Source organism: Ranitomeya variabilis, chromosome 3 (genome assembly GCF_051348905.1).
Source record: "Ranitomeya variabilis isolate aRanVar5 chromosome 3, aRanVar5.hap1, whole genome shotgun sequence".
In the NCBI taxonomy this organism is placed as follows: domain Eukaryota; kingdom Metazoa; phylum Chordata; class Amphibia; order Anura; family Dendrobatidae; genus Ranitomeya; species Ranitomeya variabilis.
Genome location: NC_135234.1, coordinates 719,990,939 through 720,011,079, shown reverse-complemented (window position 1 = coordinate 720,011,079; position 20,141 = coordinate 719,990,939). Strand labels below are relative to the sequence as shown.

The 20,141-nt window shown below is 44.8% G+C and overlaps 1 protein-coding gene across 2 annotated transcripts in view; it reads right to left on the bottom strand.

Annotated features, from left to right (window-relative positions):
- Positions 1–1,142: 1,142 nt before the first annotated feature.
- Positions 1,143–20,141, bottom strand: part of RDX (radixin) — a 106,590-nt gene continuing 87,591 nt past the window's right edge. Inside the window, exons 10-16 of one of the 2 annotated variants that reach the window (XM_077298334.1) lie at positions 17,584–17,714; positions 13,645–13,805; positions 12,181–12,273; positions 5,798–6,055; positions 3,474–4,823; positions 1,785–3,072; positions 1,143–1,338 (exon numbers count right to left, since the gene is read on the bottom strand). In XM_077298334.1, coding sequence (XP_077154449.1) covers positions 4,659–4,823; positions 5,798–6,055; positions 12,181–12,273; positions 13,645–13,805; positions 17,584–17,714 — 808 coding nt within the window. In that variant the 3' untranslated portion in view covers positions 1,143–1,338; positions 1,785–3,072; positions 3,474–4,658. Of the gene's footprint in view, positions 1,339–1,784; positions 4,824–5,797; positions 6,056–12,180; positions 12,274–13,644; positions 13,806–17,583; positions 17,715–20,141 lie in introns of both variants that reach the window. The other variant, XM_077298332.1, reaches the window with a different exon arrangement.

Genomic DNA, 20,141 nt, shown 5'->3' with positions numbered 1-20,141 from the left:
TTTAATTAAGTGTTTGTTCTACAGTGTGTAATAAAGATTCTTGTAATTTTTTACTTGGTATCTGCTTCCTATGTATTTATAGGTATTGTCCCTTCCCCTGGAAGCTATCAAACACGTCATCTGGATGCGACTTACGGTTCGCGCTATGCATGCATCTGTCTACCGCCTGCTGTCGTGGCCCAGCCTCCAGGAGTGGTGAGGAAGCTTATCCACTTTCAGCTGCTGTGGTCAGCCTCTTCTCCCCAGCATGCTGATGCGCTTCCAGGGAAACATGGCTGCAGGCACCTGCAGACAGCTGCTGGTGCCTTGCTCACACCCGCTGAGGGAGGGCACCCACCAGGACCTCCGTGTCTGCCAAAATCCGACTGGTCCAGGCATCCTCTTCTATTTATTTCTCCGGAGCACCAATGCACTCCTGGGCAGCGTGGCTAACAGGCACTGGTGCTACTGGTACCCTGCTCATGCTCGCTCAGGGAGGCCACCCCACTGGGACCTCCGTGGTGCTACCGGCACCTGGGTTTGGCTGCAGCAGACCCATGACTGCCAAACCCCGGCCGCCCCCAGGCATCCTCTTCTCTTTATCTTCACAGCCAATTAAACTGAGGGTTTCCCATCCCATTATCTTGAAGGTTTCCTGTCCTTGATGGGCAGATCCCCTCTATTTATTTTTAAGAGCAAAGGGAATCAATTTTCAGGATTCTGGTCTGTCGAAGCTGGATGGGAACCCTGCAAACCACCTCGTACTTGCCAGAATCCGCGATACCTCTCCTCATTCATAGGCTCGAAGCGACATCATTGTTACAGCATGGCAATACAACATGTCTACTAGTCAGACGTTACAGGGATGGCGACTTTTCACCATGGAAGGATTCTATTTGCCTTCATTTTCACCGATAAGGAGAGGGGATGGAGATAGATTGGAGGCAAGTAGGTGCGACGCTACACTCAACCAAGTGCCTCTTTCAAGATTTGAACAGTTATCTTGTGTTGGCAGAATGCTTTTAAAGTGACCCTCCACCCGGCAGCTAAAAAGAAACTACACATTTCTTACAGTCACCCTACCTGGTGTTCTTCATTTGCTGCCTCCACTCGGATAGGAAAATATAAGATATTCATGTAGGCACAAAGAAAACCAGAAGAAATGTCCTTTATATCTTTATTGTTAAACAACCTGGTTGAAAATCGTTGCAACGGCATCTTTAATGTACAACAAAAAAATATATATGTAAAAGGGAAAAAGAAATCCTAAATTTACTGTTATGAAATGCTGTTTCTTTAACCATCGCTGCCTACAAGACTGATTGATAGCTGCTGCTCAGAGAGTCTAAGTGCTAAAGACTAAGGCTACTTTCACACTAGCGTTAACTGCAATACGTCGCAAATGCGTCGTTTTTGCGAAACGCCGCATCCAGCAAAAGTTTTTGCTGGATACGTTGTTTCGTCATAGAGTAACATTAGCGACGCATTTGCGACGCATTTGCGACGCATTTCCAAACGGTGAATGCGTTTGGCGGCGTTTGGGCGTATGGTAGCGGTCCGTCGGGAGAAAAAAACGTTACATGTAACGTTTTTTGCTCCCGACGGTCCGCTTTTTCCGACCGCGCATGCGCAGTCGGAACTCCGCCCCCACCTCCCCGCACTTCCCCGCACATCACAATGGGGCAGCGGATGCGTGGGAAATATGCATCCGCTGCCCCCGTTGTGCGGCGGAGAACACACTAGCGTCGGGAACGTCGGCCCGACGCGCAGCGACGGGTTGTTCCCGACGCTAGTGTGAAAGTAGCCTAAGGCCCTGATTCATAAAGACTGGCGTTTTGAACAGCTCTCTCAAATTAAGAGATGTGCATCCTAATGAATTTGGTGCATCTCTCAGCTGCCATGAGCCACAAAAAAAAACCAAAGTACTTCAGTCATAATTTATGCCATCTGTGTGACAGCAGTCCTTCCTCGGTCTGGGGTAAAAATGTCAAAAGATGCATTGTTTGCCCAACTACAAGTTTTGCAAAGTTTCAGCCAAAATGCTGGTGGAAACTGAATAACTGAGGGTCATAACTCTTCCAAAAAGTAAGAATTGCACATGCTTTTGACCAGAGTCAAAATTAGACTTAGCAAGAAAGAAACCAGGTATCCTTACGTTATATTCCCATTTCTTTCTGAATCAATTTCCACAAAAACTTTAGATACGATTCCAGCCAAGGAAAGGTCTTGTATCTGCAGGGGCTTTTCCTACGCTGGATATACAAACCATTTCCTTCCTAATGGAGCTGCAATATATTGCTGTGTATTTTTTGGTTGATTTATTAGGGTACATCCCAAAAAAAAAAAAAAAAAGACATAAGTGCCTGATAAGTTCCCTTTTTTAGATGATGGCCCCTTATACCTGTTGGCCATTCACTTGAATTAACTTTTCACGTGCAAATAAATCTAGAATTTGCTCATCATTATGAATAAGAGACCGGGAACCCAAACACTGATAGTGAACTTGTAAGGGTTAAAACCTGGCGCACGGCCATCTAAGCAGAAGCAAATGTAGTCAGTAGCCTCACTCAGTCTGCACTAGCCCACCGTGTGTAAGCGGGTGGATATTCTGGCTTCCTCCAAACCAACGGTGATTTCTGGTCTGCCTGATATTTTAGGAGTTCAGCAGGAGTTTTTCATATGAATCAGATCTGTGCGATTGGACTACATGGGGCAACTATGAAGGAGCCAAAAATAAGACCTAGCCCTCCACGAGATGCGTTTGTAGAAAACATAATGCGGTTTTCATGATGGCATGTGCTATACTAAGCCACCGAGAGTTCACCCGGGGATTATACTGCCAAAAGTAAAATATCCAAAAGAAGTCGAGAGCCATACTTTACACTTTAGGCTGTTTATCAAGCATTTCGCGAGAAGCTTTTCTCATCCTCTCACTACTCATTTCACATTTATCAAAAAATAAAAATGACCTATCAAACCAAGGACTGAGCAGCCTCCAATTGCCATCATGGCATGACAAGACCAGTTTCTTACATCCAACATTGCCGGTCAGAGAACGAGACCGTGATGTCTGGACTGCTAGCATGTATAAGGCTACTTTCACACTAGCGTTTTTTTGCATACGTCGCAATGCGTAGTTTTGGTGAAAAAAACGCATCCTGCAAAGTCGTCTGCAGGATGCGTTTTTTTCCCCATAGACTAACATTAGCGACGCATTGCGACGTATTGACACACGTCGCAACCGTCGTGCGACGGTTGCGTCGTGTTGTGGTAGACCGCCGGCAGCAAAAAACGCTACATATAATGTAACTCCGCCCCCACCTCCCCGCACCTCACAATGGGGCAGCGGATGCGTGGAAAAACAGCATCCGCTGCCCCCGTTGTGCGGCGCTTGCACAGTATGCGTCGGTACGTCGGGCCGACGCAGCGCGACGGCCCCGTACCGACGCTAGTGTGAAAGTAGCCTTAGGCTGCTGAGCTCGGTTCAGGATAGCTGCTGTGGTTGGTCCGTGTGGGAAACTGGCCTTAAAGAGGATGTTCACTACTGAACAATCACATCTTAAATGCTACAGTCTTCAAAATAAAGACTCAAACTCATCTCCTGGACTGGTGCATCGAAGGAATTTTGGTGATTTTTGTCTCCACATGAGCGCTGCAGCTCATCAGGGTCCACCGATGGGCTGCAGTGCTTTTGTATCTGTATCAGTACCGACAATGCCGAAATGGCACCGATCCGGAGCCATGTTTTTTATTTTTCTATTTAGAGCACTGCCGCACTTAAGAAAAGGTTGTCTAGCAGTGGACAAACTCCCTAATAATTCTGAGGCTGCTCAGTCCTTGAGTACAGACACAGTTTCCCTTCAGGACTGGACGTAACGGAAAAGGCATATAATATGGATAACGGATTGTATATATTGCTCGTCATGCCTGGAACATTAGTATCAGCACGGTTACCAGTCTCCTATAAAATAATAATATGCTCAGTACTACTTTACAAACTTATATAGACAGATTATCCGTGAAAAGCAATAACAAAGTTCAAGAAAAATAAAGTACAAAAAGAAACGAAAAAAATAACCTCAAACTGGGGTAAGTCTTAGTGAAGAAAACATGTTGTTGGTGTTACGAGGACCAGTCATCGTGTGTATGTGAGGTAGTAGTATAAAGTAACCTCTAATTACAGAAGAAAAAAACAGATCATAAATGTCTTCTTATTGCTAAACCAAATTGTCAGGACATGGAACTTACAAGAGAAAAATATCATGGTGTGACGTACAATTGACAAATAATCCCAAAAGATCCAAAATAACAACCAAAAGAACACATACCCACTCGCTAAACTCCTCTGTCAGTTCTAGACTCAGACTTGAAATGTCCGTTCACAACTCAAAGCTTCATTAGCAGCTAACGACTATCTGTCAGGAAACTAATAATGACAATGTGAATTAGCGACATTGATATGGTGGTGTGACGAAACTGAAATTGGACGCGACACGTTCAGCACTGCAGATAAATCCTATTCGTCCTGTTCTGGTTTAAATCTCTCCTCCACAGTCAGACTGGTACAGGTGCTTTGGCAAGGGATGGGGTAACGCTCCTTCGTTGATTCGCTAAAGGCCTACTTTGCTATGTTGGTGAGTCCGCATAGTGTAGCACGACGTTAGCGGGGCGAGGCCTCTTCACATTGATTCAAACTCATCGATGCGCTGCTTCGTGTTTCCTTGTCGGATCTGGCGGAGTGTCTTGTACTTGTCGCGGCCGGCTTTCACGTTTTCAGCGTGGAGAACGTCGTTTTGCGTTTTCTTGGTTTCATCTCTTGCTTGTGCCAGCTCAGAACTTAGAGCCTGGAAATAAAAAAAATAAAGGAGAATCAACAGCCTTTTAACGCTTATTTGATAGCATTTTTGAAGAAATTCTGTAACAAGCCCTTTAAAAAGATGTGTTCACATTCGCAACCTATATTTTTTTTTATACCGAGGCATCATAAAAATGAAGCAACTATGAAAATACATGCAGACCTATGCATCGCCGTGGTTACAGACTAGAAACAAACCTTGCAGTCTGATCCTGCACTCGTGTAGTCTTCACCCATAACAAATGTATTCTAGCAAATAAAGGATTTTGTTCTAGTGACAGTTGGCTAGGTGACCGAAAAGCCATTGCATATAACTAGTAAAGGGTCGGTCTGGCATCTCTTAGTGTAAAACTTGTTAAAATTTGGGTGAATTATTTATTTTTAAATAAAAACATTTTTGCAATGGCGTTTCATTAAAAATTTTGCACAGTTTGCTTTTATATGCTTTTTTTCTCTGCACAAACCCCTTAATGAAACAATAGCAAAAATGATTTTTTAGCTCCAAATACTTGCATTTAAGAAAAAAAAAATTGCCCCCCAAGATTGACAACCCCTTTGATAGACAAGTTGTGCAAACAGTTTATAGTCGCCAAACAGGGCTGTGGAGTCAGAGTTTGTGTCTGTTGAGTTTGTATAAAAATAGACAGACTCCGAAAATATATAACATATTGAGTGCATTAGTACAATGCAAGATGTGCTGTGAATTTTTTCACAATCATTTGGGAAAGTTATAAAATGTCCTATAAATGTCTGTTCTGTTCCTGATCTAACGATATCGGCTTTTAGAAAAGATCAATCTGTGGTGCACTTTATGTACATGCTCAGTAGTGACCAGTGCTGTGGAGTCGGGGAAATTGAGGAGTCGAAAGTTTGGCTTACCTACTCTACAGCCCTGTCTCCAAGAACCCTATAGCCAAATGGTAAGTGGAGATCTGACTTTTTGTGCCGCTTGTGAATGGTTACCTGTAGCTGCTTCTTTACACGCTCATTCTTTTGCGTTTCGGTCAGTCTCTCCTCCTCACTCCTATGATTTACCACCCCCTCAGAGGACAATTCAGCGCTGGCCTCTGCGCTGTTTTCATCATGCTCATCATGGTCGTGTTCGTTTTCTGCATGTGCAACAGGTGGTGGAGGGAGCGGCGGTGGAGGGGGTGGTGGAGCAGACATCACCGATTTTAGTTCCTCTTTGGTTTTTTCCAGATCTTCTTGTGCAGAATATGCCTGGCCAACAATAAGAGAGGTCACATACTTGCGTCACCATGTTATGATTGTATAATTCACAGTAATGTAATGTTCAAGGACAAGGCAGAAGTACTACCGTGATGCGATCATCGAGTACAGTTCAGGGTCCTCTGGAAGTAGCATAGTTATTAATGAATCCACAATGAAAAACATGTTTGAAGACGAGGTTGCATGTCCTTGAACGATGGAAAATTAAGAACTAAAAGTATTCTAGGCCAACTTGACTTGGAGCAGTACAATTTGCTTTTAAAATTGCTAATAAAAATACTAATTGTGTTTGCATTAAAGAAACAACAGATTGCGGATGACTGTGGCGTTGTCAGGATATATGCATGTAATGACCTATCCATAGATTAGTCATCAGTAACAGATCGGTGGGGGTCCGACACCCAGCGTTGCAACAGAACAGCTCTTCTTGGCTCCCATGGCAGCTGAATGTAAACACAGGAGCGCTGCTGAGCAAAGCTTTGTTCCAAGTATAGTGGCTGCTGCAGCACACCTTCTGTCTATGTAAAATAATGAGGCATGCTGTAGCAGCATTTAGTGGTCGTTACACTTTACACAAAGCTGCGGAGCGCCTCTCCAGTCACAGTGTTTACAACCAGCCACTGAGAAAAAACAGCCGATTAGTGAGAGTGCTGGGTGCTAGACCCCCATGATCTGCTACTGATGACCTATCCTGATGACCTATCCTGATGACCTATGCCACGAACTTGTAGGTTGCATCGTAATTAGATTCATCATAACATGGGATTTTAGCAGCACAACAATGCTCTTGGACCAGTTTTGAAACATCCAAACATTCATGGTCGGAGTATGGAGTATGATATCCAAACAAGCCCTGGGTCTCCTTGCATAAAGGCAACATTCTCAAAATACGTCTAAGGGGCCGTTAAGTTCAGGGCAGAACAGTTCAAACAGTATGGTCCAACTTGGACCGTGAAATTCATGTTATTGTTGTCTTTGCTTTAAAGTGTGATCTATAAAGGTTGAGAAAAGATGGCTCTCCAACGTCTACATAACCAGCAGCCACAATGAGACCTCGTCTTTACAATCATCAACTACAACATGGAGAGAAGGGAAGAAACTGTAAATCATGCAGAAGATGGGAATAAGGAAAAGCGACTGAAGCTTTTTGAGGGCAGACTCTCCAGACTGTCCACATTTTGGCAGAGAACAATGGCGTGAACAGCAAGGATAGTGTCCAACTGGACTAATGCTCAAAGCACAGAGAAATAGTGGTGCCTTCTATGTCAGATATGCCACCATCAATGTAAGAGTTTGGCGGAGGATCATGATCCTCAAATACTGGGGAAAATAAAAATCTCAACGTTTTACAGTAGGACAAGCAAACTCGAAACCTTGGCCAATAACCATAGCACCCGATTCTTCCATTTAGATTTGTACTATAAAATATTGTTACATTCACTGCTGCACTAGTTTATTCCAGTGCGATAACCAGCACTATTGTCACCCAGTAACCCTGGGAAAAAAATTCCTAATTTCTAATACAGAAAGAAATTTATTTTTGCAATACTTGGCAGTGAGACACTAAGGCCTCCTTAGACCTCAGCATTAAATAACCAGAGAGTTAGGTGCCAATTCCAAACCTTTTAGGAGAATTGGCTCTCTGGTTCTTGGTATTTATTCAGCCCTGACATACATTACACTACTACCAGTTGTGCCAATAATTTTCCAAGAATGCTTATAATATGGTAGCCACATCTTCTCTGGATTATGGACAAGAAGAAGAAAAAAAAAAAGAGGAAAAAATGGAAAACATGGAAGGAAACATTCATGAGAGCTCATTGGTTTTTTTTCCCCAAAAAGTGCTTTAGTATGGAGGACACCTTTATCTGCAATGATTACCACCCACAATAATAATTAATTTTCACTTCTAGTGACCTCATGCTTCCATAATCCTAATGTCTCTCCCTCAATCAGATATTAAGCCATGACATTAGAGGCAGGCACGGATTGTGAAGAAAATGGCATTTTGTGCTTCGCAATCAGACGGCTGCAGAGAGGACTGATTGGAAATGACACTTCTAGAGGTGGTGAAATTAGTGGTAATTGCGAGTCTTACCTCCTGCATTTCAGGCCATTAGATGTAACACCCCACACCAGCCTCTGCCTTGTACGCTCAGAACATTGGAGGAATTATCATTAATGGTCGAGGTGCGATAAAGTCCAGCTACTGACGCAATTATACTGCTCAATCTCACAGAATAGATCATTATCATAGAAATCAGCTGGAGACCCTGTACATTGTAGGAGAGCAGCACTTGCTGTCTGCATTGGTGAATGCCCTCCCCATCCTCTCCCTCTTCTCCTGTTCAGATGGATGCAGGCGCACTGTATATCCTCTAATGAAAGCGGAGGTTGAAGTTGCCGTTTGGTTCTGTTCAGTGACTGATCATTGGCGAGAACAGCGTTCCTGCATTTGATGTGGGCTCGCTAGCAGAGCCCACATTTTTCCCAGCATTTAATGGCTGAATTTTCTATGGTATGAACTGAATGTCCCCAGCTCTCCCTGGCTCCTGAATGTCTCTGTAAATTGCATTGATTTTCTATGGTATGCTGTGCTCATCCATTACTCTGTACCCACAATGTATTTCACGGCTCCTGTGCTTTGCAGGCATATCTGAGTGGTCAGTGTAACCCCCCCCCCCTATATGACCTTTGTTTAACTGTGAACACGTGGTCTGGCCTCACACACCCACGTTCTCTCACAGCTGAGAAGTGTTAATCCCAGATATATTCAGAGCCATGCGTTTGATTCAGCAGTAGTCTGACTCAGGCATCTTTCAAAATTCCATTTTTCAAATTACAGATTTCTAAATACACTACTCTGAATTAGACTAAAATTCGACTGGAATTTGCTGTAAGGTAACTGAATATAAAACCACTCCAATGTTTCAGTTTTTTTTCACTTTCACATCTAAACTACTCTATTTTTCCCTACCTCTTGTAATCCCCCCACCTAGTAAGGACCTAGTAATTTCCGCCTCCATCCTCGCCAGCCATCTCACCTCCTCCTCACAGCTGTTCCTCCACATAAAATCCTTTTTCTCCAGACACACATGGCCACATCAGGTCCTGTCCTGCTCCCACCTTCTAACACTGTCTGCTACTCCTCATTGCTGGTGATGTATCCCCAAATCCTGGCCCTTCTCAATACCTCCTCACACATTTCTAACACCCTACCACAATCCTCTACACGTTTTCCCACCCATGACAACCTCATACCCATTCATCCAGCCCCCACTCCACCGGTCACCCTACCTGGAGCACTGTGGAACACACGCTCCATCTGCAACAAACTGTCATTTATCCAGTTCCTCTTCATCATCAACAAACTCTCCTTCCTTGGCATCACTGAAACCTGGCTCACCCCCTGACAGCTTCTCCAGCTGCACTTTCTTATGGCGAATTCCATCTCTCTCACACCCCTCGCCCCAGCAACAAACGCGGTGGAGAAGTTGGCTTGCTCCTGTCCGACACTTGCTCGTGTCTGTCACCTGCTCCTTTACTCCAATTCTGCTACCACCCTCCGCTACTCTTCCCTCGTTTGAGGTGCATTCCGTCCGCATCTATTCCCCCAACAACCTCCAGCTGGCTGACATCTACCGCCCCCCAGAACTAGCCATCTCCACCTTTCTTGACCACTTCACCACCTGGCTACTTCACTTCCTCTCCGCTGACATCCCCACTATCATCATGGGCGACTTCAATATCGCCATTGACACTTCCACCACAGCAGACTCTAAACTTTTATCGCCCACTGTCTCCTTCAGTCTCACTCAATGGTCATTTGCGGCCACTCACAAAGATAGTCACATGCTGGACCTTATCTTTACCAGCTTCTGTTCGCTTACTAATCTCACTAACTCACCCCCCTCCCTGTCTGACCACAACCTACTGACATTCTCTTCCCTCTCGTCGCCTAGTGTGCAACTTCCAAGCCACAAAATCACTCACCCTCGCAGAAATCTCAACCATCTCAATTTACAGTCCCTTCTCCCTCTTACAGACATAGCTTCCCTTCATGACACACATGCTGCTGCCACTTTTATTTAACACCATAACAACAACATTTCATTCGGCCGCCCCCCTCATGCATAGCAAAACTCGTACAATCAACAGGCAGCCCTGGCTAACCAGCCTGACCAAAGAACTGAGACGGGCTTCCAGGGTCGCTAAGCGGAAATGGATGCGATCCCGCTCTGTCGACCACTTCATTGCATACAAGCAGTCCCTAGTCAGCTTCAAGTCCACGCTCACTGCCGCAAAACAAACTTACTTCTCATCTCTCATATCCTCCCTGTCTCACAACCCTAAACAGCTTTTCAACACTTTCAATTCTCTACTCCGTCCCCCAGCACCTCCTCCCTCTCCTCTCATTTCTGCTGAAGACTTTGCCCCTCTTAGCTGCTCAACCCTGTTGCTCCAAAACCAGCTTCTCCACCATGACAGAAGATCAGCTCTCTACCCTCCTATCAAGATCACATCTCACCACTTGCACGCTTGACCCGCTCCCATCCCACCTCATCCCTAACCTCGCCACAATCTTCATCCCAACCCTAATACACCTCTTCAACCTCTCACTCACAACTGGTGTCTTCCACTCCTCCTTCAAGCATGCCTCGATCACACCCATGTTCAAAATAGCCCTCCCTCAACCCATCCTCTGTCTAGCTATTGCCCGATATCTCTTATCCCTTATGCCTCAAAACTACTGGAACAGCATGTCCACCTTGAACTGTTCTCCCACCTCTCCTCCTTCTCCCTCTTAGACCGGTTACAATCTGGCTTCCGACCCCATCACTCAACTGAAACTGCCCTAACTAAAGTCGCCAATGACCTACTAACCGCCAAGATCAAGGCACACTACTCTGTCCTCCTTCTCCTGGACCTGTCTTCTGCCTTTGACATTGTGGACAATTCCCTACTGCTACAGATTCTCTCATCTCTTGGCATCACACACTTGGCTCTATCCTGGATCTCGTCATATCTAACAGACCGAACTTTCAGTGTCCCCCTATCCCACACCACCTCCTCACCTCGCCCCTTGTCTGTCAGTGTACCTCAAGGCTCAGTTCTAGGACCCCTACTCTTCTCCATCTACACCTTCGGCCTGGGACAGCTCATAGAATCCCATGGTATGCAGTATCATCTCTACGCCAATGACATGCAGCTTTACCTATCCGGACCTGACCTCACCTCCTTACTTACCAAAATCCCATACTGTCTCTCTGCTATCTCAGCCTTCTTTTCTGCTCGCTTTCTAAAACTGAACATGGACAAAACAGAATTCATCTGTTGGATCAGGTATTGTCCTTTTGGGATCCCTTTCGGAAGGGAAATGGGGCGATGGCCATCCCACCGAAGGAAAGCATTTGAATACATCGTTTAGGGTTTCCAGAACTCCGCTTTCTGTTTAATGGACCAATGCATCCAGAGAAGATAGCCTTTCTAACCTGATGTCAAAGGCGAATCTTGAATTGAGGTCTTGAAGAATAATCCAGTTGGTCTATTTTTAATCAAATGTTATATTTTGTTATATCAGATCCCTGCTGAATATGAATACATTCATTAGGTTAATTGTATCCCTGTTATTGCTATATTTGCAAAAAATGCACCATCAGCCAGTCCCAGATCCCCCAAAAAAGGAACCGCTACGGGACTCTGAAAAATGGCGACTTTTTTTCTAATTTTTTTTTTTTTTCAAATTTCTTTTAAAAAAACCAAGCAAAAAACCACACATTTCCTAAATTAAAAAAAACCAACAAAAAACCCCCCAAAACACTGTGTAAAAATGTTACTGGTACTAGAAAACGGCGACACAAAGCAAAAACCTTGCTGCAGCAGCTGTATTATGGAGTGACGTTTTAGAATGTGACGTTTTAGGTGCATGGCTGATCCTGAAAGTTATATGCCGATGATGTGGTCTGCTCCATTGGTTATATACAGACAGTTTGTGTATCTGGATATGACTTACCTTGGATATATGCGCCGCTAGGTCCGATCAGATCCGGGCCTTAGGATAATCAACATTTGCTTAACAAACAGGAACACAACGTGCAAAGAGACAAAATGATTACCTTTTGCTGCCACTCTGTAGCTTCTTCTTCCTTTTTCTTCTTTGCCTCTTCAAGTAAAGCAATCTTGGCGGTAAATTCTGCAAGTTCAGCAGCCTGGGGAAAAAGAAAAAAAGCTATGACATAAGAGAAACACATGATAGGAGGGTACCCTTATGTGGCCGAGTATCTCACCGCATTGCCCCAGAGCAAGAACTTGCCTCTATATATACAAGGAAACCCCTTTAATCAGTGCTTGACCTCACTGGCTCTGTCTTTCTTTAAACCTAGCAATCGGTTGCTGCCCCATCATGCAGTACATGGACACAGGATCCTGCCGTAAGTCCTCTACGCTATGATTCACATGGGAGGGTCCCGAATGGCGTCCCCTCTAGGACTTTACAGTCAGGTGCAGAAAACTCTGAATCATCTTGCGCCATTTATCAATATCACCGATTACAACTTTGAGATTTCATTCGAGGGGTTTTACAAACTAACACGACTAAAATTGAGCAAAAAGATTTGCAGGATCCAGTCAGCATTCCATGGCCGCCAAACCCGAACCTGACTGTCTGCAGCTCCCCCGCGGCCTCTTCCGATTTGCAGACTCCTGTGATGTAATGTGTGCGTTGTGCCACTATGTTGTAACGATGTGTAAAGAAGAGGCGCTGAAGATGCCGGCAGGTAGGAGGTTCACAGCGCCCAGCTCTAGAGGCCATGGGCTACCAACATCAGGGTCGTGTGAATCTTTTTGCTCAAATCCAATCATGAAAAATATAAGAACTACATTAAAAACCTGGATTGAACATGACAATTACTGATACATGACATCGCTGTGTTACTAAATAAACCGCTCCCTCTTTGACCAAGCCGCTACTGGCACAGACTTTGGGTGCTACTGCTTTGTGCCTTTCTTCAGGTTGAGGGTCAGTCACTTGACCATTACAGAGTAGGACATTAGTAGTGGTTGTCCCAACCCTCAATTGTATGTTCCCCAACAGTCCTCAAAATCCCTTTAAACTACAAAAAGATTGCATTTTTTTTTAGTCCACTGCTACAATGACAATTCCCAAGTGTTGATGCTGGGTTTACAGGACCGGTGACTTGATCATAACACAGGACACCGCCATAGGCTCTGAGCACATTGAGAATCTGCAGAAGACTTTTCTTCTGCAAAAACCAGAGTGCTGGAAGGAAAAACGCTGCATAAAAATGTGTGTTTTTGATGCGTTTTCTTTACCATTAATTTGTAAGGATGAAAAATGCTGCAAATTCACTAAAAGGATTGACATGCCGCAGACTAGAAAACAAAATCAATACAAACCCCCCCCCCCCCCCCCAAGAAAAAACTCTGATGGTTCAAAATCTGCTGGGACAAAAATAAGCAGCGCGTGCATGAAATTTCAGAAAGATCATTCATTTTGCTGTTACTGTAAACCACTTTTTTTCTCAGAAGGAAAATAATGCAACGTGTGAACAAGCCCTTACCAGCTGCTCTTGGTTCTTCATCTGGTCGGCAGCTTGTTTGGCCAGTGCAGCCTTAGCGTCTTCTGCAGACCGTCGCTCCTTCTCCAGACGCTCGGCCTCTTCTTTTGCCCTTTTCCTTTCTTGATCCAACTCTAAAGCTTTCCGAGTCTGCTCTTCTAACTCTATTAAATACAAAGGGTGTGATTCATACAGGAGACATGGCAGCAGAGCAGAGGCCATTTGTTATAGGCAGAGCTGTGGAGTCGGAGCCCATTTTGGTGGTGTCAGAGTCGGTGTCATTGAGGAGTCGGAGGTTTGGCTTACCGACTCCACAGCTCTGGTTATAGGGACTATATAGAAGAAACGTAGAGTCACATTTGCAAGAGAGCGGAAGGTCTGTGTATATGGCAAAATGTAGGGGCACACCAAACATCCAAAATAAGTTACAGAGCAGTATACACATGAGAACGGTCTATAACCCCTGTACACGGATAGGAAAAAAACACACCTGTGAAAATCACAGCATGCTCAGAAACGCTGCAATTCTCTCTAATGACTGATGTGAATCTGATACCTAGATATGAGATCTAGAAGGCAGACAACTTCTAGTACACAAGTCCAGATACATCCAGATCCATTATAAAGGATGCAGGCAAGCTATAGAGCAGCAACTATGGCGGCAGAGACGTATCAGAAGCTGTGTGTGACAAGGACCTCTTCTTCCATGCACCATTTAAGTGACGGGTGCTTTCTTGTGTGACACAGGGGCCCCCATAGCTATACCCCTGTAATCTGCGGAAATCTAGATGTTTCTTACATATTAGGCTACATAAAAGTACCGTATATACTCGAGTATAAGCCGACCCAAGTATAAGCCGACCCCCCTAATTTTGCCACAAAAAACTGGGAAAACTTATTGATCCGAGTATAAGCCTAGGGTGGAAAATGCAGCAGCTACCGGTAAATGTCAAAAATAAAAATAGATACCAATAAAAGTAAAAGTAATTGAGACATCAGTAGGTTAAGTGTTCTTGAATATCCATATTGAATCAGGAGCCCCATATAATGCTCCATACAGTTTATGATGGGCCCCATAAGGGTATGTGTCCACGTTCAGGAAACGCTGAGTTTTTGACGCAGCGTTGAGCAGCATGCATAAAAAACGCAGCGTCCAGATGTTACAGCATAGTGGAGGGGATTTGATGAAATCCTGTCTCCACTATGCAGTAAAAGACGCATTTGACACACCCGAGAAAACTCACATGCGGCCCGTCTTTTAAGAACGCTGCATGTCCTTACATTGCAGAAAAAACTCAAGGACAACGCAGGTGACCTGCCAGTGACCTCAGGTGCAGATTTGGTCAGGATTTTACCTGCATAAAATCCTGACCATATCCTGAAGCAATCCTGAACGTGGACACATACCCTAAGATGCTCCGTATTAAAATATGTCCCATATAATGCTGCACAAATGTGGATTATGGCCCCATAAGATGCTCCATACAGATATTTGCCCCCATATAATGCTGCACATGGCCCCATACAGATGCCCCATACAGATATTTGCCCCCATATAATGCTGCACATGGCCCCATACAGATGCCCCATACAGATATTTGCCCTCATATCATGCTGCACATGGCGACATACAGATGCCCCATACAGATATTTGCCCCCATATCATGCTGCACATGGCCCCACACAGATGCCCCATACAGTTATATGCCCCCATATCATGCTGCACATGGCCCCACACAGATGCCCCATACAGTTATATGCCCCCATATCATGCTGCACATGGCCCCACACAGATGCCCCATACAGTTATATGCCCCCATATCATGCTGAACATGGCCACCCCATACAGATATTTGCCCCTATATCATGCTGCACATGGCCCCATACTGATGCCCCATACAGATATTTGCCCCCATATCATGCTGCACATGGCCCCATAAGATGCTCCATACAGATAATTGCCCCATATAATGCTGCACATGGCCCCATAAGATGCTCCATACCGATATTTGCCCCATATGCTGTTGCTGCGATTAAAAAAATAAAAACATTACATACTCACCTCTCCGGCCCCCGGCACTTGCTATAGTCACCTGCTCCCCGTTCCACTGATGACCGCTGCTGTGTCTTCCCATCTTCTGCACCGACGTTCAGGAAGAGGGCGGCGCGCACTAATCGCGTCACCGCGCCCTCTGACCTGAGCGTCACTGCGGAAGACACAGCGGCGCCGATGGTGGAATGAGGACCAGGTGAATATCGCGCACTGCCCCCGTCATACTTACCTGCTCCTGGCGCCGTCGCTGCACGTCTGTTCCCCGGCGCCACATTTTCTTCCTGTAGCGAGCGGTCACCGTTACCACTCACTACAGTAATGAATATGCGGCACCACCCCTATGAGAGGTGGAGCCGCATATTCATTACTGTAATGAGCGGTACCATGTGACCGCTCACTACAGGAAGAAACTGCAGCGCCGGGAAGCAGGGACGTGCAGGGACCACGCCAGGAGCAGGTGAGTATTATTAGACAGCCCCCACTCCCCCTCCCCTGCCGACCCCTGGGTATGACTCGAGTATAAGCCGAGAGGGGGACTTTCAGCCCAAAAAAGTGGGCTGAAAATCTCGGCTTATACTCGAGTATATACGGTATATGGGCAGATTTTTTTTCCCCTTCTTTTTTTTAATTAAATACAGGCATTTCGAGGGAATTGAACCTTGATGTGGATCATAAATCAGCTGAGAGGAGCTCAGTAAAGGCTACATTTACCATATTTTCAATCAGAGTGTGGATGGAGAAGTGAATTGGCAGCACTCAGACCAATAGGGTTGTTCAGAGGGTTTTTTTTTCCACAATGTCCATGTAAAAAGATAATTAAATAAAAAAATTGCAGTATGCACTGGTTACTCTTGAATTTTGGATGAAACTTGCCCATTCCAGTCTATAGGTGCGCAGTAGAGTTTCTAAGTGCACAGGGGATGCAGGCGGTATATGCCCTGCGCGTCGCCAGATGACGAATTCCAAGGTGTTCCCCAAGCAGCTTCATCTTGTCGCAGAGTATACACAGTATATAGTGAAAATATCGGCCTGCTATGGAGCTCAGCTTCGGATGAGCAAGATGACAGCAGTGGGGGTCTGCAGCAGACCCCCAGCTGTCATAGTAACCCATTGCTCTCTCGCAGTAGCGTTGCAGGGGGCCAATGGGAGCAAGTGCTCACAGGCACCGGCACACAATCCATTCATGTGCCGCTGTCACAGATTGCTAGCGCCATTTAAATGGTTTACAGCTATGGCCAGAACTCGGCGCCGCCCGTGGCTATTAGAGATGGACAGCTACCTAGTCCAAACCACTTCCCAGGACATGAACAACAATTCCATTTGCAGGAAGGGGTTAAGAAATTCACACTTAATATTAGTACAAAGATGGTGGCAAACAGGGCCTACATTAGGTCTCCAGCTGCATTGTAACCCGCGACCCCCCAGCAATGGCCACTTAACTGCCATTGTCAGAGAGATTGAAGTGAACAGTAGCAATTGGAGCTGGCTCTGGTCACTGCTTTTCGAGGTAGGCGCTGGCTGTGTAACACAGGGCTCAGCTCCTTAGCTCGCTCTATACACCCAGTGCAGGATCTACAAGCATATCATATGTCAGCACGGAGATGAAGTACAGAGGAGAATCAAAGACGGAGGCTAAATGGATTATACTGCAAAATCCGCATAAAATCCTCTTTAAATACTCTGACCACTCCTATGGTGCACATGATTCTCCCCCCCTCAGTTATTCCAACAATTCCATTCTTGAGGCATTTCTGCCTAAAGAAAAGCTCAAAATTTGGCCCATCAAAACACAGAATTTTTTTTATTTTAATGCCCTTTTTTGGATGTGGATTTTAATGTCAGGAAAATCCACGCTAAGCTGCTCTTCGATGCAAGGACGAATCTTGTACCTTTCTGCGCCTTTAGTGTCTGTTCCTCAATTTGCCGAAGCCGTTCGATGAGTTCATCCTTTTCCCGCTCTATTCGCTCTTTTTCTTTCTCCGCTATCTCCCTTTTCTTCTTTTCATTTTCCAGCTGAGCTCTAGACAAGAAGAAACAAGGTGCAAGGATAATGATAAGAACGGATAGTGATGAAGCTTCCTAACACCTGGCACCCGATGGCAGGAGAATCTGTGGTGCTGTAAACTCGGCGGACTAAGAGCTAAGAGAAGCACTCAACACACCATTACCGAGGCCGCCGAGGAGGCACCTCACATCACATATTCTTCTCTACATGGCAGCCCTTGAAAAGCAATTAGAAAGACATCACAGAGATACAATGCAGAACGTTTCCATTCCTGGTCTGCAGCCTAATAGCTCTTATCAATAGGCCATGTCTGTCATTGCAGCACTGCTCCATAGAAGTGCATGGGGCTGAGCAGTGATATAGACACTGGCCACGGGATGGTGAACCGGATCCTTTTTTCGAATGGCTTTGAATGTACTGGGGATATTTTACCCAAATCCATAGACTGCAGAAAATGTATGAATCTGAACCATCAGCAGCAAGTTCAGGCTGTAACGATACAGCCGACAGCAAGTCGTAGCTAGTCCTGAGTGAGTGTCGGTACTCCAAGGCCCGTACTACAGGGTCTGCAAATACCACCATCCTATGGAGACACAGCTGCATAATACGGCATCTGTATGGAGCATACAATCCGTTATTTTTTTCCTTAATGGAAAAACATCCTTTTAAGTCTCCACAGGACGGTATACATAGGAAGAAGTATTGAGCTGTGCAGCATCGGGCAGAATGGAGGAGAGCGGGGTGCCAAGGTAAAGAGCCCATCTCTGGTACGAGGGGGAATAGAGGCCGAAATAAATCTGAAAGGTGCAGTACATGCGGCCAGCAATGACCTCTGCAGACAATCACTGGTCTCAGTGGTCATGAGTCGCACTTCTCGGCGGCTGTATTACTTCCATAGTCACATAACGGGGGACCGGAGAGGCAGGAAAGATTTTGTTTTTTTTCACCTCTTAGACAATTTTAAAACTCTTTAAAGAAGAAGTTTAGCCAGGCTTGGGAGTATCTGATTTCTGGGGATCCATAAGACCTTCTTATATATTAGGCTAATCTTGGACAAACCTGCAGATGCGGACAGTTTCGGCTGACTGTTTGATGATTTTGGGGATCAACAGTCTGAAATTGGACATGTGAGATCTTTAAAGGGATTGTCCACTAGTAGGACAACCCCTTCGTAAAACTAAATGTTCGGCCCAGATAAAATAAAAAATTGGCGCCGTAGTCACTGTCTCCGCCTTCGTATGGACTGCAGCTGCTCCCGGACTTCCTCTTCGTGTTCAGCTTGTCTTGTGTGCGGCTGCAGCACCAATTGGGGGGTCAGGGATCTCACCCTCGTTCTGTATAACTGCAAGGATCCCGGGGGTCGGACCCGCAGCTATCAGAAAATCTAGCATTCTGGGGAACTAAAATTTTTGTGCATCATAAGTGATTTTGATGCTAATAAATTTCTAGTTTTCATCTCAGCCATGCAAATAATGATGCCCAACTCCAACCCTGCATCTGAGCTACACTGGGTCTGTAACGCCCATTAATTTCTATGGAAATTATAGACCCAGCGTTGCTCAATGGCCGTCATCTGTAGCTTCAATGCCATTGCTCGGAGCCTTTTATTCCTGCCTCAGACATAAAAGGCTTTATATATTTTTAACCTTTAAGGACCAGAGGTATTTCCGTTTTTGCGTTTCCATTTTTTGCTCCCCTTCTTCCCACGGCCATAACTTTTTTTTTATTTTTCCATCAATATGACGAGTTGTAGTTTTAAAGTATGGTGAAACTGCAAAAAAAGTGCAATTCTACAATTGTTTTATGGATTGTTTTTTACCATGTTCACTAAATGCTACAACTAACCTGCCATTATGATTCCCCAGGTCATTACGACTTCATAGACACCAAACATGTATACGTTCCTTAATTTTTTAAATTTGTTTTAAAGTGGTGGAAAAAAAATCCAAAGTTTGCAAAAAAAAAAAAAAAAAAAATGGTGCCATTTTTCATTTTTCGTGATCTGGGGTTGGGCGAGGGCTTATTTTTTGAGTGCCAATCTGCCGTTTTTATTGATACCATTTTGGTGTGTATACAATTTTTGGATTGCCCGTTACTGCATTTTACTGTAATATTCCAGTGTCTGAAAAACGTTAATTCTGGCGCTTCGATTTTTTTCCCCCTACATCGTTTACAGACTGGATTAATTCTTTTTATTTATTGATAGATCGGGCGATTCTGAACGCGGCGATACCAAATATGTGTACATTTTATTTTTTATTATTTTATTTTGAATGTGGCGAAAGGGGGGTGATTTGAACTTTTATATATTTTTAAAAACTTTTTTCTTTTTACTTTTGGCATGCTTCAATAGCCTCCATGGGAGACTAGAAGCTGCCATAACCCAATCGCCTCTGCTACATACAGAAGATGATCAGAATTACAGTATATACTCGAGTATAA